Below are 27952 nucleotides of genomic sequence, written 5' to 3'. Positions count from 1 at the left end.
GATAGCTTGCCACTAAGAAATCGTATATATTGATTGTCTGACACTAAACATTTTGAATCTTAGAATATTAGCACAAGAGAATCATAAAAACCTGATGCTTTCATTGTTCTGCAAAAATTGTTTCATCTTACCAAGACTATTACACATACCCAGCAGATTTCAACTCAGTCAAAAGACTAAAAATGCCCAATTAGCTTAAGAAAAACTGTTTTGCAAGTATATACTCATATGATTTCCACAAAGGCTATACCATTATGTCATAAAAAGGAATAGCATCAAATATGTATCCATGAAGAACTTTTTTTCTGAAACATTTTAAATCCACTACCACCTTTGAGACAAACATTCATATATTGTTCCACTAAATTCTCACACCGTATGTCAATTCAGAAAGTAACTCATCCCACAAATGAAGCCAGTAAAAAATGTCATTGCATTCTATTAAAGCTGAAAAGATGTAACTGAAAACTTTAAACTAGTAATGAATTCAAACCCCAATACCAGAGCATTCAAGATTAAATCCAAATGCTCTTAAATTTAGAAGAAGTTAAATTAACATCCATATGTATATTTTTGGCATCAAAGCTTTTTTCAAGCTTGCTGTGGGGGTATTTCCAGCTTGATTTCAGTTCCTTAGTTCAGACCTTGACCTATTTCCAAGCCAGTTCTGTTATTATATGAAGTATTCTGGCCAGAGCAGCAACACAGAAATCTTTATTTATTTTTTCTTTCTCTTTTTAATGAGAATATTTTCTTTAAGAATGAATTTAATTAAAAAGACTATCAAAGTTTTTCCCTTCTGGTATGTTACATATTCATTTAATTTTCAAATGATGTATCTGGTGCTGTAAGTGCTCGCTTCTCAGCAGTTCTCTTTGCCCTAGACCTGGCAATTGGAGATGACATGACATATCCCTAGCACCATCAGTGGGGTGCATTATTACACCCATTCTATTCTTTTGATACCACACTAAAACTGAAGCATATTACAAAATAACAGCTTCCTCCTCAAACACAGTTTTGCAAAAATTATACTGCGTGTCTGCGAGGAAAGGTCTACCTAAACCAGTTCCTGTCTTGCACAAAGCACCTGAGACAACTACAGTGTGGCAAGTGTTCAGAGGGCCAGCACAATACCAGCATGACAGGAGAAAAACAGCATTATGATCCTGAATAGATTTATAACTAGTGGCAGGATAGTGACTGACAGCAGGCCAGTGCAGTGTACCGTTTCATATGATGTGGTAACATACACTGGCCTTGTTCTGTGTGCTGTTTGGAGAGGTGCTGTTTCAGGAACTAGTGCGCACAGACCTTTGCTCAGACCAGTGGCTAGATGGCAATTTTAGTGCAAGCCAACAAAAGATTGAAGAATATGTTATTAAATCTAATCCATACAGACTGATCATGACACTGCTCTGACCTATATTTCCCTTTATATATTAAAATAAAAGACATAGTTTCATACATCCCAGATCTCATTAACCCTTTAGCAAGTGGAATTCAATTCAGTATAATCTGCACTTACTATACCTCACTAAACTGTTGGCAGTGTCAGGATCTTGTGCTGTTACTGTACCAACAGCAGTCCCGATCTTCGCATTTTCATAAACTTCCATGACATAGGAAGGCATAGTGAAGAGCGGAGGTTCATCCACGTCGCCAACAATGACCTTCAACATTGTTACATCTTTGAATGGTCCCAAGTGTGAAAAGCGGAAATCAAGGTGAGTATTTGCTCCTTCTATATTAAGTGTATATGATTTCTTTTTTTCATAGTTGAGCGGCTGTTGGCAGAAAAAAAAGATTATCAATATCATTCTGTGCTTCAGTTTAGCCTGATAGCAAGCTAACTGCTTCTTTTCTGTTTAACTTAAACCACATTTCTTCATGTTACTGGAAAGGGACAATATTCTGTGATATTCCGGCAACCACTGCCATACCTTGTAAGTAGAAGGATATACACGAAGCAGGATGGATTCAGGTTTTCTCTACAACAGAGTTGTGGGCAAGATATCAGTCTTGGAAAAGCTCAGGGTTTAGAATGAGTGTCAGATTCTTCTTCCATGATAATGTAAAGTCTCTGAGTTTTATCACCTTTCAATTTTTATTGGTCAATGCTAAGTACTGAAAAAGGTAGAGCCTCATGTATCCCACATTAAATTAACTTCATATATTTAATTAACACATTTAATAGACAGTGATAGGGATACTAAAATCCTTTTGGACATCTCTTCTCTTAAATCCTGAACTGAAAAAAGAAACTCCTTGCAGAAAAACACGGTTATCATAAAAGACAGGAATGTAAATGTGTACGAATAGCCTAAAAATGTGCTTTTGTGCTTTTCTAATCAGAAGGGCCGCATCCCTATATTCTAGACCATTTTCTTTTCAATTCTTCAGCAGCAACAGTGAGAAAGACAACTCTTCAGCCCGTCTCACTATGTACTTCTGCGCTGCACGCAGAAGTTGGAGGTCTGACTGTGTGATATCACACAGCATGGTTACTTTCTTAGGAGTCCCATTTCCACCTTGCTATTTATACATGTGAAAATTTCACCTCCCCAGTTCAGCTGGTTTTCAGATTATTGCGAACTAATTTTACTGACTTATTTTAACCCTACATTAGTATGCAATATATAAGATAAACATAACACACTCAGCACTCAACTCTTCCAGCATCAGATAGTTATGTAGCAGAGGAGGCTAAAAGGATATTTAACTTAAAAGTATGCAAGTAATTAAGTTCTATTAGCAGATACAAAATTAAGCAATGTATTTATTGGAAGCTATGTTTACAGGATGACAACTATTTTGAGTAGGTTTCTTCAGTCTCACTAAAGTAACTGACTGCTTTTCATAGACAGCCCATTGAGAATTTTGTGTGAGAAGTTATTTTTTCTATATATTGTCTGTTAGTTCTAATTATTGAAATGGCTTTAAAAAATATGAGTTCAGTTTAGATGTGTTAAATATCTTGAGAAACTGATCTCAAAACTCATAATCGATGGCAAAAGTTGTATTATTTGCTGTGCAGCAAACCCCCTATTTACCCCAGTTTATGGTCTGAGTAACTACCTTTTTCTTGATTTTGCAGAGAAAAATAATGTATAAATGAAGAACCATCGGTGTCTTCTGAACTCTTCTGCAATCTTAGCATGTGCCCACTTTCCAGGTAGAGTCTAAGCCAGTCCCTCAGTCCAGAATTGTACTATACTGACTTCAGGCCAATGGGAGAAAAACCTGACAGAGCTACCACATCACGAGGCACTTAGGACCAAAGCTGTTTAAACACAGAAGTATTGAGGAGAATCCCTGTTGTAATTTTTGGAACTTTTATCAGTATCTGTCTGCACTTCCATAAAATTGGGCAAGTTTCTGGGAAACAAGTAAACCCAAGAGGACATGAAGCATGCAGAGCGGTCATTTATCTGTTTCACTAAAACATGCCAGACCATGCAGTCATAGAACAGATTTTAAAGTTTCAGATTGCAATTTTTAAATGCGTTTCTATGTTGAGCAAAAGCAGGCTTTCTTGATAATAGACACCTCTGTACTTACTGGGTTATAAATTTCTGGTTTCAGCCAATTTATAAAGAAGGATAGGTAGGTTAATATTTATTATTACACCAAGCAAAGCAGGTAGTTTGTACAGATATATATACTACCATTTAGTTTCCAACAGTGTCAGAACACAGGCATGACAGTAAAAGAGGTTGCATACACATGGAATTTTTTTTTTTTACTATAGAAATTATTATGACATTATGGCATGGCAGAATTCCACTACAACCAGTATAATTCTGTGTGGATCTGACAGCCTGCCTGAACAGAACTCAGTACAAGTATTCAAGCTTTCGGCCAAGGCTAAACTGGTATTTCCTATCACCCCAAAGAGTGGAAAAGTAGTACTTAAGGCAAGAAATATGAGGAAGTCAATGTGTGATTTGTCAATGACAGTGTGTATTTTGTAGATAAAATCTACAGTGAATTTGATTGATGATGTATAAGAAAAATAGTTGGTCAGGATTTATATATGTTATATATTCCTTTGATTTCTCCTCTATGTATTGAAGGACAATTGATTCATTCTCTTAACTCTAATAGTTTGAGACTTCTTTATCTTTTGCTTTCTCTGTCTCCCTTTCCTGAATGTATAAATAAAAATTTCAAAGGCATGGAAATTTACCATAGCTGGCTAAATCTATTACTATTATAAAAAAGCTAAGTATACTACTCAAATTAAATCAATCCATAAAGAAATATTTTTAGTAAATTCTAACTCAGACCTAAAAAACCCCAAGTTTAAATTCTCCCTCATTTAACTCACAGACAGGCCTTTAATATCAGTCACCTATCTCAGTCATTAGTTGTAGCTATAAGGTAAGAGAGGGAGCACTGCTCTGTCTCTCTAGAACTCCAGATGATCATTTCTAGATTTACTTAAAATTGTCCCAACACTGAAGATCATTGACTCTTTCCTGGAAGGAAAACAAAACTTTTAAATTTTAGATGGATCTCAATAGAATTTTTGTTCATGTATCTTATTTTCCCAGAGTACAATGGTCTTTCCATGACCATTACCCACATATCTTCTGTATGTATTCATTGGTTATTCTGATTTTCATGCAAAACTGAAAATACTAAATGTAACTCCAGCGATCAGCTACAAGGCTAACTGGAAAATACTGCTGTTCATTATTCTGCAGGTTGTGTTTCTAATATCAGACACCCAAAAGGAAGAGCAGAATTTTATGAGAAGTAAATAGCTCCTCCTGAACATTTCCAGTCTCATTATACAAAATGGAAGAGACATAGGCTGTTCAGAGGATTTTTTTTCTGGGAAGCTTGAATGATACTTCTGGACTTGAGGTCAGGAAAGTTCTGGCATACTTCTCTGAAAGTCACAAGAAGGGGGGAACATGCTGACCAGCTATTCTCTGAAAGATCCAGAGAGCAATGGCTTTCACTGTGCTATTTTGTTTTAGTTTCCTTTAGTCTCCCACTCAAACAAGGAACTGCATGAGGCAAAGGGGAAATCCTTCATGACAGTTTGCAATCAACCCTATGTAGTGGGATCTTTGAGAATGAAGGGTGGCTCCATAAGGCTTGTCAATAGGGGAGATGATGAAAGTACCAGACATTTTGGGTCAGCCCAGAATGAGACAAGAAAAGACTCCTTCCAGCACTCACAGACTTTGAATATCTGTTGATCAGCCTAACATGGAGGCACTGAGAAATTTGACTTTTGCATCAGGATCTCAAAGTGAAGTTTCAAAAGGTTTAAGGAGGGTTTCAGATCTTCAGACACAATAATATATTTAATTCTCGCTTTTCTGATGTGCCTACCATACATTCTTCCAGAGAAGTATTAGGAAGAGGACAGATCATTCTATTCTACTGTTATAGAAGGTATTGGCATCTGCTATATGAAACAAAACCGATTCTATTCTTAGTGGAGATTATCTGCTTTGCGTAGGCTCTTAAACTAATTTAGCTTCAAACCCAATCTAAATTAAAAGTAATTACAGCACGCAGTATATAAAATAATTATTAAACTGCATACAAGTTCTGATTAAAAAAAAATTTAAAAAATGAGATTACCTTTTTAAACTGTACAAGGGGATATTATAGCTTCTCTGAGGAAAGAATGGAAGTATTGAACACCAATTTACGTAGCTTTAAGTGCTGAATTTCTGCTGAACTGAAATAGACCATTACCTAAGCAAAATCTACCCCTTCTGGTCTTGATGGGAAAATGACTCAAATCACTGTCATGTGTATGTATAAGAACAGGCAACATATGTTTTTGTCATATTCTAAAACACAGTGAAAATTTATCTGAAGCTATTTTATCTGCCAAAACCAGTAAGAAATGCGATTTTACACAATTTATGTATGGACTCTTTCATTTTGTTGCAAATTCTTCTTTTCTGCTTCATGTTCTCAATATGCAAAAATGTCGTATATAATGAACAATAGTCACGGTGAACTTTTAAACAGAAAACAATGCTCATTTTGAAGAAGAAATAACAGATAATGGCATTAGCTACATCAAGGCCACCAGAAAATAACTTCAGTGGTATAAAAAAGACAGAGTTTACTTTTATGTGGCTGAAAGAGGTCAGTATTACACAACCTTTATAAAAGACACTGAATTAAAGCTTTTTAAGACACTGGGAGAGATAGGAATCCTTTTTAAATCATTATGAATTATAAAAATAACATTTCCTTCAGTTACAAAATCTTTTAAAGATGTCAAATAAAAATTTACATACATACATGTCTTTTCAGATGCAAAAAAATAACATTCTTTATAGTAGTTTTTATTTATTCTCTTTTCCTACATTTTCTCTGGTTTTCATTCCTCCTACTGTTAATCAGGCCCAGAATACATATTACCAAATATGAATACAAATTCACTGTTATTTTTTAGGCTGCATGGATATAATTGATGTCTACAAGACTCAATAACAAATCCCCATGAGAATTGCTAATTGATGTCTGTTAGTCCAAGTGAAAACTGAAAACTGAGTTCACTAGGAACTCAGTTCAGAGGACTTAACATGGAGATGAAATTAGCTACGAATTAGTTTTGTGCATGGAAAACAGTTAAGAATGAAATTAAACTGCAAGAACATTTTATAATTAATAGTTTAAATAGACTGGTATAAATACAGGAAATTCGCATAAATGATAACTGTGTGATGGCTTGACCAGTTACTTTTTGAGTCTTTATAAGCAAGTCGGTATTTACATTACACGGTGCACAATACTTGACCCTTTAGATGCCAGCTGGCAAGAAAGTCAAAGAATAACAGCCTATGAAAATTGAATTATAAATTCATTGCCACAGATAAACTTCCTTTGTCAAGATTCATGCAGTCTGGGGACAACGGTACAACTTTCAGCCAAATTTTATTTCTTTCAAAGAAATTCAATGTGCAAAATCACCATTCAGAAAAATTGGACTATCTTAATCAAAAATCCAGTAAGATTTAGCTTGTTACAAACATTAAATATGACCATTCAAAAAACACAGAAGATATAAATAACTGTTTCTTTCCTTGGACGTCTTTTCTCCTTGCCTTTCCTGCAGAGATTTAGAGTGTCTCAGGAAGCAACATGGAGAAGCTTACTCTGCTGCAGTTCATGGTTAAATAGGTTTACACAGTAAAATATTTTCATCATGTTATCTGCTTATTCAGCATTCATCATTATATTTTAATTACCTACACAGGAAACTTTCAAAGTCTATTGCTTACCTTCTTCAGGGAAAGAATTCCTTCCCTTGTTTCTTTGTCAGTAGATATAGAGAACACCCCAGAGCCATCACCATTTATAATTGTGTACTTCATGTCTGCATTTGAACCAGCGTCTGCATCATTTGCTTTGATTTTGCCAACTGCTGATCCAACTTGAGCTGATTCAGGAACATATAGTTGATAATGTTCTGAGGGGGAAAAAAAAACACAATAGCTTAGACATTTTCTAGCCATACTAAATTAGAGAACCGGTATGTGCTTGATGTACTTCTGAGTAAATGGAAGAGTATTTCCTATGCAATATAATATACAAAGAAGCCTATGAACTTATTTAGATTACTGAAAGAATTCAAAAGGGAATTGTACTTTACTTGGGATGCCTTCATTCCCTATTCAAAATCCAAATTACCTAATGCAGGATTTTGGTTTTCACAGTTATTTTTGCTGTTCATCACATAACACAGAAATTAACTTTGAAGCTTACTTCACAGCAGTATTTTTAAAAGTTTTATCTTCTCCATAATGAAAATATATTTACCTTCACGAACTTAGCATCAAATGAGTGGTCAAATGAGTACTTTTGAACTGGCAAATCTTTGTATGTTATATTTATAGTTTGTTTTTCTGAAATCCAATCTGTTTTGCAACATTGCATTAAAATTTTTCAACATTAAATCAACATTTTTTTTCTGCAGAAAAATGTAATAAACATTAATATTTTACCATTACCATTTTGTAGTGCTTTGCTGCAGCACAAAACCATTTGGACACAAATTTTACTTGGTATCAGTGGTAAAGGAAAATTAACATAATGGCTACATAAAAGTATTACACAATTGTGCCTATAAAAAGCATCGATAACTATGACCTCCTTTCAGTGCTTTTATAACCTGTTAGGTTAATCATTAGAAAATGAAATATTTTTCTGAAAAATAATTTTCTTAACTGTCTCTGTCCTTTTGGATTAAATCTCCTAACAGGTACAAAGTTGCCTGGGGAACAGGAAGGTGCCACAAGGAGAAAGAAGTGGCAAACTGACACAATGTAATTACATAAGCCACAATTTCTGTCTGAAACTAAGTCAGAAAGACAGCTCAAAGAAATTTTCTCCAATAATGTTAGTGCTGCAACACAGCAGGGATGCTGAAACCTACCAGCATTGAAAAGGAGAATATACATTCAATAGAAGGTATGCACATATCAAAACCCGCCCCCCAAACAACCCCCCATGCAAATGCCTCCCCAACAGTCTGCACAGTTCACAGGCCAACCATCAACACAGAAAATAAAGCAAAAGGACAACTTCTGTTATTATGTATCTTCTGAAACTCTCTAGAGAGTTTCTTCTGTATTCCTCTTAAGCATTCTGCGATAATGAATGCAATAGTGCAACAGTAAGGTTCAGGAGAGTGGATCAGAAGATGCTACATATCAAAGCTAGCATGTTGTTACAGTTTGCCAAGTTTAAATCAGCTAGCATGACTGCAGAGGTACCCTCAGTAAGCATGTAGAAAGAGAAAGGCAAACTTTAAACTTGCATTATGGCAGAAAAATGCAACTTTTTATGTATTGAAGAAATTATGAATCTGCAGAAGTTGCAATTGCAGAGGGAATGGATGTTATTACTAAAATACAACTAACTTTAGACACCTGTTCGAAAATAGATGATTTTATTACAAATTTGTTTAATTCTTTGCACAATGGTTTCTAACCCTATTTATAATCTTGAATTGTTTTTGTAATACTAGTCCATAATCTAGTAAACAAACAGTAGTGTGAGAATGATGAACAAGTGCATTAAACTTTGTTAGTCCAAAAAGAAAGACAGGATTCCTAGGGAAAAAAAAAAAAAAAGTTACCATGAATTAGGGAAATCTCAAGGGAAAAAAAAGATGCCCAGCAGAACAAGAGAAAAAGTATAATTTACCACGTAAAAAAGAAAATACAACACTGATGTAACAGGAAAATTGCTCAGTAGTTGATTCAATTAAAATGCATAGTTAATTCTTTGATGCAATTCTTTGATATGCACACAAAAGCCATATTCACAAATTTCCAAATAAATGCTCTGCCATGCATTCTTTTGTAAGTCTTCATGCCTACAGATGATGTCAACTGACACTTTCATATTTCTGGTTGCTTTATTTCATACATAAAATTATAGTGATGGGATGAGATTAATTTTGGAATTTACTTATTGTTAAAATAAATGTGAAATGTGGTCTTTTGACACTTTTGCTCTGACTAATGCATCCCAAAAAGGAAAAGGTTGAGGTCATAAAGGATATGTTATGTAGAGGCCATAAAGAATATATTATATAATCAAATAACTTCAGGAACTGGAAGTGTTATAACACACATGACAGGGTGAACTAATTAGAGACTTCCAAATAGTCAAGCTAGTTCAAATATATCCACATGACGCTACACTCTGCTTTATAATCACACCCCAAGTGTTAGCCATCTGTTTCAGAAAATCATTTACTGATACCAGCTTCAAACATTCTGAAATACTAAAACTTCAAGCAAAACAAATATTTGAGATCATTCATTAACTATCTGTCAGTATTTGTAGAACTGAAATGTTTCCAAAAAATGAATGGAATGAAAAGAAAACTGTTAAAAAATAAAACCTCCTAGATCATAAGGTCAGAAACGTCTCCCAAGGAGTATTTAATCACTGCTTCACAGAGACAGCCTGAAGATGTCTCATACAGACACGAGATATAAATCAAACAGATTAATTACAAATGATATTATCTGAAAACAACACAGACATAACAGGATAAAATTAAGCATCATGAAGGTTAGATAAAATATCTTATAGACATTTATTTAAACTAGCAGTGAAAATCCAAAATGTTCTTACTGAACACTAAATCATTGTAAACTTTATTACTGGAAAGTAGAGGAACCAACTAAAGGCTCAGTTGAACATTTCCTTGGGCATTAAATAAATTTCGATAGGACATTAAAAATAACGTGGGATGGGTCTACTGTGAACTTATGATTCTTTACTGTAAGCTATGAGTCTGTCTCAGTCCTCTAAAAATTGGTTGGGAAGTTAGGAGCCCTGAGGATTAGGTACCGGTCTGCATAAAAACTGTTTCACCAAATCTGCCCGAGTTGAACAGATTGTTCCTACGCTCCCAGCATTCCAGCCTTCCAGGAGCTGTTGTAAATCAGAAATTTCAAACAGTCTTGGGGATACTCTAAGTTGTTCTAGAGGAGCTGCCCAATGTCTTACAGATCAAGATTCTGTAGAGGTTGTTTTGATTCTCAATTTTTATGCTAACATTCACTCAGATGCATTCACTTAGCTCATGAAATGAGCAAATTAATACTCCTTTCCAGTTAATGTACTGTATAGGACAGTCATACCACTTTGCAGGACTTTAATCTATGCTAACTGAAACATTCTTTGAATACATGTAGGCGATCTTCATGTTTCTTTCAATAAACTATATGGCTTATCTGTCATTATAATACAGGAACAATTTATTGATATGTAGAACAACTTACTTCTCATTTCAGTTAGCCTACAGACAACCTATAATGCTGTACTTTACTCTCAGAAAAGCAATTTATCTGTTTGAATCTCTCAAAAAAAATAAGTATGACAGTATTTAACGCAACTCAACAAGCATGTTATTCACTTTATTTTATGCATTAATCTATTTTGTTGATAATTTTGACTTACTTTTCTAGGTTATAATATCCTCTTGAACAGTATGAATTACCTTCCTTAACAAAGGAAGGGAGGGAGGCATAATACTGAACTAATAGAGAAATAAGTAAATATTTGGCCTGCTTGTTATTTGTTTATCCAAGGCATAGTTTTAGTAACATGAGGATAAATACTGCTTGGTGATGAAACAACAGATGCATTTATTCATGCTGCACAGCTCGTACACTGATGCCTTTGTCTATCTGCTAGCAAATTGATACACACAGCAACTGATTGCCTTAACATAAAATACTACCGTATCCTAAATGTATATGAAAGTGCTATGTGAAGAAAGCTTGCCTGAACTTACAACTAGCTGAGTACTCAGTCATGAGCCAAATTAATAAGATATGGAGAATAAATGGATAGTGAGCCAGGTTTAAAGTCTGGTGATTATGAGCACAAAATTCAACTGGCAGCCAGTTAACAGCAGTTGTTCAGGAATCAAAAACAGTGGCCAATACTATTTAATGTCTTAATTAATGACCTGAATGATGAGTTGCATGTACTCACAGCAAGCAAGGGGACAATACTAACCTGGGAAAAAGTGGTCAGTGTGCTGGAAGGCAGGGCTGCTGTTCAAAGAAACCTGGATAGGCTGGAGAAATGGGCTGACAGGAACCTCACAGCATTCAGTAACAGCACTGAGGAAGGAATAATGCCATTCACCAGTCTATGCTCGGGGCCAACCGCCTGTAAAGCAGCTTTGCAGAAAAGGACCTGAAAAGGACCTTTCAAAACTTGACTAGACAAGGCCCTTAGCAACTTGATCGAACTGAACCTGATTTAAGCAGGGGTTTGTGTCAGATGACCTTCTGGAGGTCCCACATCAATCTATGTTCTTGGCATTCATGAAGTCATGTCTCTCATTTTACTGCCAGCCATCTTTGATAAAACTAACGTGCAGCTCCAGCTGTGGACTGAGAACTTCCTGACTAATTCTCAGACATCAAAAGTATTCTGACTTCTTGTAAAAAGTGTCAAGTTTATGCCAATTGTGGATAAATGCAGAAATAGAAAGTAAACTGGATTTCCTGGATTTTCAGATTCAGTAATTTCCTGTAGGTATTGAATACCCAAATACACATTTTCTATGCAAATGGCATGGGTAAAACAACATATATGCTCCATAATCATCACTAATGAGAAACTTAATGGTTGGGCATGATCTGTAGTAGTCTCTAGAGCTGTACTGTTTTGAGCATATTCTACATCTTTTACAGGGGGACCACGGCTACTGCAGGCAGCTTGGGTCAGCAGAGAGCAATAGCAACACCTACAAAAGGGATATGCTCCATTTGGACCATGTTTGGTTTTGTTGGTTGGTTGGTTGTTTTTCCCTGGAATTAGCACAGCTAGGATTGTGCTCCCCTTAGGGTTTAGCTTCAAAAAGGACATGAAGACGAAGGCAGTTCTGAAGAACAACCATTAAAATTGAGTGGTCCTGCTCCCAATTCTCCACTCAGTAAACAAAACAAACAAACAATCCCCCTCATTCCCCAAATCATTACTGCCTCATTCAGAACCCTTACAGAAATTTTTCTATCCAGAGTATTTCAAAATGATTTTGATATGTATATGTGATGAATAATCTGCACTGTTAATAGAAATTCTCATAGACAATACTCAATTAAGTGTAATAAAAAACACTGCTAGACTCTATCCTACTGTTAGGAGCAAAGTCGATGCGCATAGCTGGTATTAAAGCTCAGTACACAGAACACATATTTTCTACCAATATGTACTCAGACTTTGACATAAATATATTTTTGCCCCTCACAGCTTCCCTTTATATTTTGTTCTGTAAACAATTCTGTGATCAACTTTTATTGTCATGAATTCTTGTTAAAGGAGAGATTTTAAAACAGATACTCAAATACTCTTGAAAAGTGCTACATTTACTTCCTTTAATTTTTATAGTAAAAATGTGATTATGGGAATCACACTTATCCTGCTCAGGAAACAGAATATTATGAGACTTCCTATGTGATCAAATGTCAGTAAACAACTTATGTCAGATTTCAATGACAAATGAAACAATTTGATAGCTCTAACTTCAAATATTGTGCAAATATGGGAACATATCAATCTTCTCACGAACATATAGAAAAATAAGACAATTAAAAAATCACTTTACACAACATTTGTCCAATCTATGGAAGCATGTACTCGAAGATACATATACTTTATTTGTTATATCTTAACTCTCTTAGGTACTTAATGATGATCATCATCTCAAGTAATGTATTCCTCATCTCACAAGTCCATCTCTTTAAGCACATCATAGATTAATGATTGATTCTAGTATGTTAGAAGGATACAACATAAGAGAAATTTTAGAAAATCACTCAGATCACTGAAGCTTGTCCCTTTTAACAGTCTATTTCCTCAGGGCATTATTGATGCCAGCTGCTTTTTAAATAGGCCGTTGTCCTTGTGCAGCAGCCTTGCTAGGCAGGTGATTCTAAATACTTCTGGATAATCAAAAAAGCACCATATTTCTCTTATGTTTAAGACTAACAGCTGTTGTCTCTTGGCCTGATACATTCAAGTCACACACCTTCACCAGGTAATACAAGCATATGATAGTATTCTGTCACAGTCAGAAGGAAACTCATGTTCTGAAAATTGACAGAAATGGAAGCTTGCTAGCTCATATCTACCTGCCCCACATTCAGTTTCTGATGTGACACTTCAGCCATTTCTAAACAAAGAACAATTAAGGTCAGGGGGCTTGGAGATTTAATTGTGACGATTCTCTGTAAAGGCAGAAAATCAGTATACTGAACACCAACTGTACTCTCAAAGGAAATGTCTCTCACTGGTCATTCACTTTGGAACCTATGCACACAATTTATAAACACGATCACTTAAAAAAATTCTCTGCCTTTAAGTATATGAGAGAAGCAAAATACTCTTTAGCACCCGAATTACGCCATGTGACTATTATGTGAATATGTACTATAACCAATTTTAATAGCTGTTTTCTTTTACAAAGAATACAGCTTCTAAAATGTATACACCCCATGAAATGTATTGCCAGATTTTTACAGTAACCTTAAATACAGTCCTAACAACATTCTTAAAAGAAAATCTTGCTGCTTTTCTTTCCTTACACAAATAACTCAAATCTGATTTATGCAGATACCATTACAGTTTTAAAAGTCTATACTGAAATACTGTTTACATCTCATCAGCACTAACAGCTAGAATTTCTAGGTTACAAGTAATTATTTCTATGTCTTTTTTATATCAAAGCTCCCCTGTTATTTAAGATTTCCTAATAATATATTAAAAGGTTCTGGACTAATCTTTATGTCTCAAGTTAGCTGAGATTAGCATGTTGGGTAAGAATTCAGTTTTGTAGAAAATGCTCAGTATTAACCAGAGTTTTAAGAGGGCAGCAAAATGAATTCTCTTTGAATAGCCCATAAAATCTCTCATGAGAGTTCACCCCTTAAATCTCATTATGTTGACTCAATTTCACAACAGTACTAAAAAGAAGCTACATATAATTTTCAAGTAATACCTGTTTTGGACATAAAATAAATTAATATAGACTGCTGTATTTCCTTATCACCTAGAAATATCTAATTTCCTGGCATTTCCCCTGGCATGTGCATATATGTTACTCATTTTATCTTTTAATGAAATATTAATAATTGCCTTTCAGTAGATTGATCATGCACACCAGGCTCATCCTGTCTACTGTTTACACAAAGAGCTGTTTCTGAAGCCAATTTTATCTAACCACTAGGAAGGAAGGATGATCCTCCCTAAATCTGTAAGATGGAAAAAATAATCAAATAATATGATTATAATCTATATTTCTTTAGACATCCTGGAACAAATATATGATAAAAATTGTTGGTAATGTGTAAACTATAATTCTGGAAAAGCACATCCTAAATTGTGAACCACCTGCGGAAACAAACAGTGAATATGGTAGCACAAAAAACTTGTCTGTGGAACACAGGAATAAGAAAAATGAGAATAAAATAGAATTTACAGGATGGTAACCTCACTTTTGAAGAAAGGGAATAAAGTTATATGCAGGAATAATTCTTCTGAAAAACAGTAGTAAGAGGGTTCTGTGCAAATCTGGCTTTACATCAACTTTGTACATGTCTCTCTAATCTGATTTAAGGTCTTACTAAAAGACCTAAGTGTCTCTTCAGCAATAACTGATACTTGGGACTATTCAACTGCAATACATTTTACCCTTCTTATATTATAGCTAGTAGCTATTGGGAATAGTCACAAAGGTAGTAAGTATTGCAGTGTGAAATATGAAAAAGGCATTCCTGTAACTATAATGAAAAAAAAATTATTAAATAAGCAACATTTAAATGTAGAACAATTTCTGGAATGAAATGCTTCCTAATACTCCCTGGACACTGGACCATTGCTGAACTCATCATCATCACATAAACAACACAATGAACAGGAAACTAGATTACTAGGTGTGAACAAAACCTGATTTACAAAGGTGCAGTTGACCAGATTTCAGCAATCTTAAGCCAAGTCAGTTATCAAGTCCTTTTCTTGTTTTCTCTTAAATCTAAGTTTCCTGAGGACACACAACTTCTATATTCATTCTAATTCAATAGTCTCCAGTAACTTTTAATCCCTGTTCAATTTCAGCCAAATCTAACAAAAGGGCAGAAGCCTCAAGGACATTATGATTCTAGAAGCCTCTTAACAATTACTAGTTGAATAGAGAAGAAAGATCTGCTAAAAGAAAATCAGAGAAAATTCTGCTTTACTTATCTCATTTGGCAGCAGCCAAGTGGTCAATCAGCAGGCAGATAGCTCTGGACTAGTCACCACAGGAAGACAGGACAGCACTACAGTGCATGGCAGTAAAGAGTGAGAGGATGCTGACGGTTACATATGGGGATCATAGGAACGGGATGTACTATGTGGAACTGGGGATATGGAAAGGACCATATTGGAGTACAAATTCTAAAAGATAATGAACAGCAGATACCTTTGCACTTAATTAGCTAATGAGTTATATTAACAGGGCCAGATAGTGGACACCTTACTAGCACAGAACAGTTAATGTCTACTTCTGGGATGTGAGCTTACTTTTACAGAACTAACTGGAGTGTCCTCATACAACATTCTTGTTTAAAGATGGCTCTGTACTTTTCATACAATGACATTGTAAAAAGTGAGGCCAAACTAATTATGCATATACATAATTTAACATTATGTCTATATACTCCATGATACAACCAAGACTCAAAAATCAAGCTTTATAAAAATGTTTTAAGCCATGACATGCATTTAGATTCTGCTTTATCAAAACCCAAAATCTACAAATGGGGTATCAGGAAAATCATTTCCTTGTAAAATTAGACTCTAAACACAGTAACTAAAGATCTCCTACACACTGTCCAGAGTGTCATCGTTAGCACTTGATGTACAAAACATGTCAGTGGAAGCATCTGCCTAGTGTGATGATCTTAATGCAGTCAGAATCTATTCATCCTAAACAAAGCAAAACATGCAGAATCTGTTAATCCTAAACAAGATCAGAGAGAATTAATGAAAGAAAAGTGTACAGAAAATTCTGATGTAACTCAAGGCTGATAACAGTGTCATCAGTATATAGAACATTTTCTATCAAATTACTGAAATCAGTTTATAACTATGAAATTAGGGCCCTCAGCCATCAACTAAGTAGATCCATCAGTGGTAAAACGAACAAGAACTGAGAGATGCTGATTATTGAAAAGCAAAAATCTTCCCATGCAAAACATTGTCTGTCAGCTTACATTAAATAGATAGTTCATTTATAACTGGACTCTCTAAAGAAAGGAAATCTGTGGTAATGAAGAAAAAGAAATCAGTATTGTACAAGTGCACTGAAGTAACTGATAAGCAAAATGTATTTGAGGTTTCAGGTTATTCTCCTCTTGAATTCACAACTCCGTGCCTACTCTTGAGACATACCACTGTGTTTTGCAAGCAGAATTTTTCAGCTATATTTCTTATTCCAGAGATTATTATTACCATGTCTTTCAGAACTGCAACCATCAGACTGATAAAATTATGCAGTAATGTTTCATATTTTTTCTCCAAGACTTTTTGGTATTTTGGAAAACTGTAGCTCTTCTGTTAGTAATTTCTTTGAAAGAAAGTGAGCTATATTTAGATTGGTTACAGAAAAAACCCACAGTAAATTAATTTAAGCAGATATATATTTACAACTTCTATTTCTAAGTTTTAAATAGGTTTTTAAAGTGTTTCTTTAAGGGGGACAAATCCTGCATACCTCACTCCTTATGCATCTATAATGAACACTGATCTACCAAAGTCAGAAAGATATGATCTTTCAAATATGTAGAGTAAAGCATATTTCTAAATAAAACAAATAATAAAAGCATCAATCATATGTGCTTCCCAGCATGTTCTCAAGTAAAGTATTAATACAGTTAGAGTCCGATTCGAGACTCACAATTATGGTAATGGAGAGAAGGAAACTAATCAAGAGAGAGCCTGTGGTTTAGCTGAGGCTCAGCCTGTCCCAAGGGTTATACACTTCATATATGCAGTTTTAGTGACCACTTCCCTTGAATTCAATTCTGGATGTGACAAGCTTCAGTAAGTCCCATTTAGCACTCTGTCTAATAAGGAAATTGAAGAGAAATTTAATGGAAAATCGTGGTATAGAAAGAAAGAAGAAGAAAAGTAAACAAGTTATTTCTACTAGTGCAAAACTTGTGTATTATTGTAATAGTTCACAATGCTAAGATGGCCTGATTCTAGACCATCTATACTTTTGTTCTGTATTACTAACATACAGCTACTGTTCTTTTGCAAAGAGTTTAAATTATACTAGTTGAAAAGGAGTAAAAAAGCAATGTTTCTGCCATAACTACGGTATAGGAATCCTGTGTAAGGAAAGATAAAGCAAATGTTGGCACTCTACAAGATTTGTTCTAAGATTAATATTTTCTGTTAAAAATTATAAATGCTAAAATGCATTTTTTTACTTTGCTTTGTTAAATAACGAGTATTCATTAAATGTGAAATGAAGTTTTGTAGTTTTCAATGCTGTTTTTTTCAATTATTACAATCCCTTAAAATGTATGGAATATAACCTGAATATTTTATATTTCTTCCATTTCTGAAAAAATATTAATACAGATGAAGAAATATATGTGCGAATGTACAGTTCTGCCTGCCAGTCAGTGTAATATCCCAAACCTTCCATTCAAAATAAAAGAGGCTGGTTCTTGAAACCTGGTAACTAGGGATCCATTTGTCTCTGAGTTTGCAGGAAACTCAGGGCATTTTTTCTATTTTGACAATTTTAGATGTTATATTTGTTCAAAGACATGCCTTACCTTTTGCCTTTCCAATAGTTAGGAAGTATTAAATACAGTGATGGAGGCAATAACAATTCTGTGGAACATAAAACCAAATATACTTTTTTTAGGGCTGTGTTTCAAAGTCTTTATGTTCTTACGTGTTTGTGAGGCATAGAAAAAATATTCATTTCTACAACACTTTTAATGAGCCTTCTTACTGCTTGACCAGATTTTACATAATGTGTGTTGCCAGGGAGCTTTGTTTTTCCCCGGAGCTTTGTGATTTCTATTATTGTTTATAAATCTTCTCATTCAAATAGCTTAATGCATTTCCCAGTGGATGTACCTATAGCTACTAGTCCATTATGTTCCACAAGGGCTCACGCAATGCCTGAGTCCAGATTACAATATTCTTATTGGCCTTGAGCTAATCTGCAAGGGAAAGCAGGTTTAGCTATGCAATTACATTCCAGAAGACTTATAAATAAATTCTCGACTGAATTCAGAATTCCTGTAAGACCCCAGTTGCTGTGTCAGTTCAATGTGCACACAATGAGTTGGATAGAAATTAGCTTCCTATTAGTGATCATATTAAGATATTCTAAGAGTATTATAGCATATAGTTTTCATGTATGCATGTCAGAACACTCAGTTTGACATCAACATCGACGATTCATTTAAGTAGGATAAAGGCAGATCCCACCATAGCTCTACAACAGTGAGAAATAGCTTAAGTTTGACCATCTGTAATGTAAAAAGTGATCTTAGAAGTTCGCATGGGTATAGAGAAAGGAACAGAAGAAAAAAAATTATAGATGTGTATAGAAACAGCCAAAGGCATGCTGGATTCAATCTTTTAATATGTTACCTTTTGTTGTTTTCTATCATGGGAACAACATAAGTCACTTGTGGGATTGAAATCACACAGTTATTGAAATATACATTCAAAAAGGACTGGAGAAGAACCCACATATGACAAGAATATTCCTTTGTCACCCGCCTCACTCCTACTCAGTGTTTAATTGAATGAAATATTCACTGGTTTCAATATTCTAGCTATGCCATCTCTGCTTCACCTGAAAACACTGGAAAACTGAAAAATATTGGTGAATCCAAACACTTCCTGACCTGCCTTGTCCTCATGAATTTGAATATCAATTGGATTTCACTAATAGCTTCTTACTTCACTGAAAATCAACACAATTTTCAAATCAATTATATGCTGAAATTGTACATACTCTGAGGAAACCTGGGTGGATTGTCGTTGACATCAGTGAGTGTGATATTTACAGTTGTTGACCCTGAAAGCCCTCCAACCTGCCCAGCCATATCTTTGGCTTGAATGACAACGGAATAATGCTCTCTGGCTTCCCTGTCCATGTTGTGCAAGGCAGTCCTGATGACTCCTGTGATGGAAACAAAACAAACAAACAAAAGAAGGATCAGGATTAGCTTGCTCTAGCAAGAGAAAGGCTGGGGATAACCTTTCTTTTCAGGAAAGGTGGGGCATGGCAGACTTTCTGGAAATGCAAAGCTTTTCTACAATCAAAATAAGCTGGCTTTAGTTATTTGTGTTTATATATATATATATTATATATATAAAAATGTATATTTAACAATGCCAGATCCTGCTAGAAAATCAACTTGCTTGAGGATATGAAGAAATTAAAACCATATATATTAAACCAACTATTTTACTAATAAATAATTAATCCAACTTATATAACATTACTAGCCGCAAGGTACATTGCCAAAACTCCAGTGTTTTCTCATATATTATAACTGTTTAAATAGCTACTTAATAGAAATATTAATGAATGGGAACTCTTACCTACTGAAGAAGACACAAATTACTTTTTTAAGAAAAGTTAATATCTGAGTTAAAATATTGCATACCTCTTAAAACTACCCAAAAGCTAAACTTTCTTATTTGACAAATCCCCCAAAATTATACTTTCTTAATTGATATATGTCAATCATATACATTTATGTTCTTAAGTCTGACTTACCTAATACTTGTCTGCAAAGTGAAAGATAAGCTATTATTGTTTTTACGACAGTACAGAGAGAAAACTAAAACTGAATGATCCTAAAATTCATCTGTTTTTATCCATCACCATCAGAATTTTTTTTTAACATTCAGTCAATTACACATGCAGAAGAAAAGATTACAACAAAGGAGGAACAGTCAACTCTGTGGGCTCAGTTTCAGTTACGGGACATTTTTCATTTATGATGATGCCTGTAAATTAGCCCCTGCTAATTTCTTTGATCAGAGGCTGACAGAAACCTCATGAAGTTCAATAAAGGGAAATGCCAAGTTCTGTGCCAGGGAACCAGTACATGGTGTGGACAGACTAGCTGGGAAGCAGTTTTTCAGAAAAGGATCTAGGGGATGCTCAAGTTGGACATGAGCCAGAAACATGCCTTTGCAGCAAACAAGGCGAACAGCATCCCAGGCTGCATTATGGAAAGCGCTGCCCGCAGCTCAACGGCGGCGACCCTTCTCCTCTACTCACTACTGGTGAGGGAACATCTGGAGTGCTGGATCCAGTTCTGGGCTCACCAGTACATAAAAGACATTGATAGACTGGAGCGAGTTACATAGAAATAAATAAATAAAGAAAGAAATAAATGTGTGAAATGCTAAATTTATGAACATTAAATTTTCAAAAACCTGAATTTTTAGCATAACTTGGTTTTGGACTCTTAAACTGAGTGGCTGTTATAACTAGTAAGAAACTGTACTATAGCACAATCAGATATTGCTTCTGGGTAAATTTTAAACATATAATAGCCATTAACACAAAGCAACTTAAGAAGAAGAGCCTTGCTCTTCTAGACAACCTGATGTACAGTGTGATTCTCAAGGGTTTTGATTCCCACAGTCTCAGATGATGAAAAAGTGATTTCCAGAACACTACTTTTCTTGTACTTTAAAATTACTTTATTTGCATTTCTTCAGTAAAACCATTTAGCCATTATTATATAGAAAATGGAAATTTTCATGTAGCTTATACCATTGTTTCCATTCTATTCTGAAAACAAATCACACACAAATAAGTGGAACTATTTACAAAGAATAATATTTTAAAGTATCCATGAAGATTCAGAATGATTTTAATACAGTTTCGCACTTCAAGTTCCAAATCTTGAATCGGAAGTTTAGAATAAGAACACTGGTTTTAATCTTGGGATATGCTGAAGGACAGGAGATAAAGGAAGATTTAGTTCTCTCTCTTTTCTTGGTTGCGTATGCATACACGCATCCTAAAATTATATCATCAGTATGAGGTATGTAACTACCGTGAGGATCCTAATGCTCTATCCCTGTTGCTAGCAGCTTCACCAACTGTTCTGGCAGTATAGCACTAAATTCATACATAATTTCAAATTTCTCTAATGAGCCCAAAAGGTGTAACAAGAACTTTCTTGGTTGCCTTTTCCAATGAAATAATATGAAATGCTCCAGCAGTTCCTTTTAAAGTAGGAATTGCCCCTGAATATCTTCAGTATACTTGGCAGGGGCTCCTATACATCCCACATGAAGTTCATATGAAGGAAAACATCTCCCTGTTTAAAAAGGTGAGAGAAGAAACTGAAAAAGAAAAACTGTCACAAGCTTTTTAAATTTAAACACAGCCTTAATTTTGCCTCACATTTGTCAGGCAGCACTGCGACCTTGTTAACTGAGTACTTTTCAGCTGTGTTTCCAATATTTATTCACCACTAAGAAAGGAAAGCAAGAAAAAAAATGCAAGATTTAGATATCATTAGAGGGATGTCCCATCCTGTTTCTGGTACTAAATGAATAATTTTTATAGAAGTTTGACTGCTATGTCAAAAATCACGTACAACGTGGAGGTTTAGATCTATTGGAATGGAGTTGAGAAGAACACACAGCTCTGGACCTCTGACCTGCTAAGTTTCGTCATACCTGTTTCCATCTTAAAATTATATTTCAGACAGCTGAAAGTAGCCTCACGATCACAGGCCCTGGTTCTCATGGGTGACTTCAACCACCCTGATATCTGCTGGAAAGACAACACAGCTAGGCATACACAGTCCAGGAGGTTCCTGTAGAACATTGATGATAACTTTTTGACATGGGTGGTGGAGGAGCCAACAAGGAGAGGTGTGATGCTGGACCCTGTACTAACAAAGAAGGACTGGTTGGGGATGTGAAGGTTGGGGGCAGCCCCGGCTGCAGCGACCATGAGATGGTGGAGTTCAGGATCCTGCATGGAGGAAGCAGGGCAATAAGTAGGATCACAACCCTGGGCTTCAGGAGAGCTCATTTTGGTCTCTTCAAGGACCTGCTTGGGGTTATCCCACAGGTTAGGACTCTAGAAGGTAGGGGAGTCCAAGAGAGCTGGTTAATATTCAAGCAGCACTTCCTCCAAGCTCAAGATTGATGCATCCCTATGAGTAAGAAATCAAGGAAAGAGGGCAGGAAACCTGCATGGATGAGCAAGGAGCTGCTGGCAAAAGTCAAATGGAACAAGGAAGTCTACAGAATGTAGAAAAAGGGACAGGCCACTTGTGAAGAATATAGGAAGGTTGTCAGAATATGCAGGGATGGGATAAGGAAGGCTAAGGCCCAGCTGGAATTAAATCTCGCAAGGAACATCAAGGACAACAAGAAGGGCTTCTTCAAGTACATCAGCAGCCAAAGGAAGACTAGGGAAAATGTGGACCTGCTGCTGAATGAGGAGGGTGCACTCATGACAGAGGATATGGAAAAGGCGGAGTTACTGAATGCCGCCTTTGTCTCAGTCTTTATTGCTAAGGGCAGCCCTCGGGAATCCTGGACCCTGAAGGTTGTCTGGAGAAAAGAGGACTTTCCTGTGGTCGAGGAGGATCGGGTAGAGATCATTTAGGCAAACTGGTGACCCACAAATCCATGGACCCTGATGGGCTGCACTCACAAGTGCTGAGTGAGCTGGCAGATGTTATTGCCAAGCCACTCTCCATCATCTTTGAAAGGTCATGGAGAACAGGAGAGGTGCCTGAGGACTGGAGGAAGGCCAATGTCAGTCCAGTCTTCAAAAAGGGCAAGGAGGACCCAGGCAACTACAGGCCAGTCAGCACCATCTCCATCCCTGGAAAGGTGATGGAACACCTCATTCTGGATGTCATCTCTAAGCATGTGGAGGAAAAGAAGGTTATCAGGAGAAGTCAACATGGATTCACCAAGGGGAAATCATGCTTGACCAATCTGATGGCTTCTGTGATGGCATAACTGGCTGGGTAGATGAGGGGAGAGCAGTGGATGTTGTCTACCTTGACTTCAGCAAGGCTTTTGACACTGTCTCCCATAACATCCTCATAGAAAAGCTCAGGAAGTGTGGATTAGATGAGTGGACTGTGAGGTGGATTGAGAACTGGCTGAATGGCAGAGCTCAGAGGGTTGTGATCAGCAGCTCAGAGTCTAGTTGGAGGCCTGTAGCTAGTGGCGTTCCCCAGAGGTCAGTACTGGGTCCAGTCCTGTTTAACTTATTCATCAATGACCTGGACAAAGGGACAGAGTGTACCCTAAGCAAGTTTGCTGATGACACAAAGCTGGGAGGAGTGGCCGATACACCAGAAGGCTGTGCTGCCATTCAGCGTGACCTGGACAGGCTAGAGAGTTGAGTGGAGAGGAACACAATGAGGTTTAACAAAGGCAAGTGTAGGGTCCTATGCCTAGGGAGGAATAACCCCATGCACCAGTACAGGTTGGGGGTTGACCTGCTGGAAAGCAGCCCTGCAGAGAAGGACCTGGCAGTCCTGGTGGACAACAAGATCACCATGAGCCAGTCATGTGCCCTTGTGGCTGAGAAGGCCAATGGTATCCTGGGATGCATTAGGAAGAGTGTGGCCATCAGGTCAAGGGGAGTTATCCTCCCCCTCTACACTGCTCTAGTGACGCCACACCTGGAGTACTGTGTGCACTTCTGGGCTCCCCAGTTCAAGAAAGACAAGGAACTACTGGAGAGAGTCCAGAGGAGAGCTACAAAGATTATTAGAGGTTCTCTCTTATGAGGAAAGGCTGAGAGAGCTGTGTCTGCTTAGCCTGGAGAAGAGAAGAATGAGGGGGGATCTTATCAATGCTTACAAATACCTTAAGAGCAGGTGTCAAGAGGATGAGGCCAGACTCTTCTCGGTGGTGCCCAGAGACAGGACAAGGAGCAATGGGCACAAACTGAAACATGGGAAATTCCATCTGAGTATGAAGAAAAACTTCTTTACTTTGAGGGTGACAGAGCACTGGAACAGGCTGCCCAGGAAGGTTGTGGAGCCTGCTTCTCTGGAGATATTCAAAACCTGCCTGGACGTGACCCTGTGCAACCTGATTTAGGTGAACCTGCTTTAGATGATCTCCAGAGGTCCCTTCCAACCCCAGCCATTCTGTGGTTCTGTGATTATGAGAGATGTGTTTTCCCAAATGGAATGCTCTCCCAGGACACACTTTTTCTTCTAACTTCTCATCTAAATCTATTCACCTCTGAATCACACCAATTTTTGTTTTTTTCTCTGACAATTTCTACAGACTTGGAAAGCACGTTTTCCAATTTTAATTTATCTTCCTTGACCATAGATGACCAGGAAACTACCTACATTCCAGATGAGATTTTATCACCACTTTTCTAACTACAACTTTTTTTTTTTCCAAATTAAATCACACTGGTGATTCAACTATGATTGACTTATATACCAGGACATTCTCCTCCAACGACACTTCCAAATTAATGAGACCAGAGTTACTGTAGAACCATAGAATATTTTGAGCTGGAAGGGACCCATAAGGATCATCGAGTCCAACTCCTTGCTCCTCACAGGACTAACTAAAACTAAACAATATGACTGAGAGCATCCAGGTATAATGAGTCCTGCAACATGGCTTTTACTACATAATACTATTCAATTTCATTACACTCTTCTTGCTCTTGCCCTCAAAGACATAAGCTTCTTCCTCTGTACTGAATAATCCTCACAACTTTTTGCAATTAGGAAATTTCTTCATGACGGTCCTGCATTTATCCTCAAAACATCAGACAAAATTGACTGAGAAGAACATTGAGATAAAAGAATGATATGTCTACTACTGTGGATAGGTCCTTTTTTTTCCTTTTACTCAATGCCTCTGGATTTGAGAAAGCCCTGAAAATAAGTTTAAGTAAGCCACTCAGGCTCTCTGAATTCATTCTTGATACTGAACTTCAGTCAATTCCTTTTTTTTTTTTTCCCCCTCAAGTTTTCTTTAAGATACTTCTATGGTCTGTGGCATCTGACAATGCGTTATGTTGTCTTTTTTAGCATTCTGTGAAGAGACATTTTACTCGCATGTAAGAAGAGCTACAACAGAAGGCTCAACTGTAACTGAGACTAAAAATCAAGACTTCGTAATTCAAGTGCAGACAATTATTAAGAAAATGTCTGACACAGTCAAGTCCCTAACTATGCATGTACCAAAGTATTTAACTATGTACTTACCTGACAGTCTGGTACACTTGAAGTAATTTATCTTATTATCAATATACAAAATAAAAAACTTATTCTAGGTTCAGTAACCACTGCAGAATTTTAGTCAGCTTAATTTACAGCCTACTCCTGCATGATGTGTGAATGGAATCTTCCCAGAATAAACCATGGTTCATTTTAACATTTTGAGCACAAAGGTTTTCCATCTAGTGGGAAAAAAAAACCCAACCAAAAACCAAAGCAACTCCACTTTAATGACAAACTAGTTTGTCATGAGCAAGTTAATTCTTTTTGTTTGGAAAATTTCCATTCTGTTGTTGGATCATGAGCCTGGTCAGTAGAGATTTTATGAAGGGCCAGTAGGTCCTACTAGATCCTTCATATTCTAGTATCTTATATATCTGTCTTGTCATAATCACAACCTCTAATTTTGCTAATTACTGAAGGAAGTGAACTATTGCAGGTGGTAATTTCATTAATATTATTTTTACTTTGTGAATACAAGCTCTATTTTTATCACTGCTTTCCTTTAGGATATGTAGTTAGCTTATTTTATTGTAACTTAATATCCTGAATATATTGTATATAGTAAAATAGGTTTCAAAATCTAATATTATTCTACTTTGAAAGAATTAGACACATCCCTTTTAAGAGAAAGAAGTTGGTTTTTGTGGTTTTGCATTTTAAGACAAATACTGAGCAAGTACAAGTCAGCAGATGCATTTCTTTTTTCTTAAAACTTCAAAATAAACTTCAAATCTAGAACTCACAATAGATTTTGACTTGGATTTGTGATTTAGTTCAAGCTATAACTGTAAACAAAATGTGCAATGCAGAGATTATGGTCATACTCCTCATTATGAATGCTTCTATAACATACGTGTTTTTAATCTAGGCCTTTGAGTCAGATCTGCTTTATATAACTAACATTACAGATTTTGTTCTTTTACAGGGACATCACTGGACACTTCATGGCTGAAAGTCAAAGCACTATAGAAATGACAAATAGTGGTCAATTTTCTTCTACGGCCATGATTATAGTACCGACTGACACTATGCCCTTTCTTAAGGAAAATTATCATTGAAATAAAATACAAGTCCAACACTGAAAAAACCCTGCTGTAATAGAATAGCAATTGCTGGAAAATAAGTATATTTTTAAAAGAAAATAGTAAGGATTTTTAAATAAGTAGACTAGAATAATGTTCATTTGGTATTAAAAGAAGGGGGGCAGATCAACTAGACTGATTATATTATAATGGATAACCCCAAGGGGAAAAAAATCTATTCAATTTACAATTAGTAAATAAAGCCTTCTCAAAATCTCAATGAGCAACAGCCTGAACTTACAAAATGAAGAATTCTTGTGCTGAAGCCTCCTGAATTAAGGAATCTGAAGAAAGTTTCACTTAGTGGAAAATACACCAATTTATGCGGCAATTGCATGGATGCCAAACGTAATCATAGCACCTTCCACTGTTTTCATAACGCAAAGCATATTAAAAAAAAAATTAAATTAAGTATTTGCTGCCATGCTGCCTCCCAGAAAGCAGACAAGAAACTCTAATCTGCAATATGCAATTGCTGCAAATCAAAGGAATAACTGTTATAGAAATACCATCACAAATGGCCACCCTATTTGAGCAGGAAGCTGTCATTTTTTCTCTTGCCAATAGTTAAAGCATATGTATATGGATGCCAGGTTTGCCATCCTTGTTTCAATTAGTATGGCTCACAGTTTTTTAAAGTACACTTCTCTCAGCCTTCCGTAGGCTGGTTTAATCAGCAGGACATTATCATCATCAAGGATGTTTTTCCACTGAAGTGTTGTAGTTGACCCATTGTCTTCAGATTGCTGCTACTTCCAAATCACTATGCTGTGGAAGAGATATTTTCTGGGTTTAGTGGTAGTGGATTGTTGGTTTATTCCATTGTGATTGTTGTCATTTCTGTAAACATCAACTTTTCACTTTGGCCTAGACATCTGCATCAAACTTTTCAGGTAATTTAACATTTAAACAAAATTGACTTTTTTTGATGCAGATCTCATTATTCAATCACAACCCAAGCTCTTTTAACAAACTTATGTTGGCTCTATATGGGTGTAGAGGTACAGGTGTCTTTTCATTTATTCTGTTGAGCTGTATAGACATGGTTCTACTGTCTGAGGACCT

At 36.1% G+C, this 27952-nt stretch overlaps 1 protein-coding gene across 4 annotated transcripts in view; it reads right to left on the bottom strand.

Annotated features, from left to right (window-relative positions):
* The window catches only part of CDH18 (cadherin 18), a 202477-nt gene that overhangs the window by 70634 nt on the left and 103891 nt on the right, over nucleotides 1-27952 (bottom strand). For all 4 annotated transcript variants that reach the window (XM_068397147.1, XM_068397148.1, XM_068397149.1 and 1 more), the window contains 3 exons: nucleotides 19553-19720; nucleotides 7266-7453; nucleotides 1534-1787 (listed from right to left, as the gene is read on the bottom strand). In XM_068397147.1, coding sequence (XP_068253248.1) covers nucleotides 1534-1787; nucleotides 7266-7453; nucleotides 19553-19720 — 610 coding nt within the window. The remainder of the gene's footprint in view (nucleotides 1-1533; nucleotides 1788-7265; nucleotides 7454-19552; nucleotides 19721-27952) is intronic.

This window comes from Nyctibius grandis, chromosome 3 (genome assembly GCF_013368605.1).
Source record: "Nyctibius grandis isolate bNycGra1 chromosome 3, bNycGra1.pri, whole genome shotgun sequence".
NCBI lineage: Eukaryota > Metazoa > Chordata > Aves > Nyctibiiformes > Nyctibiidae > Nyctibius > Nyctibius grandis.
The sequence above is the reverse complement of the archived record's forward strand: the minus strand, read 5'-3'. Positions and strand labels throughout refer to the sequence as shown.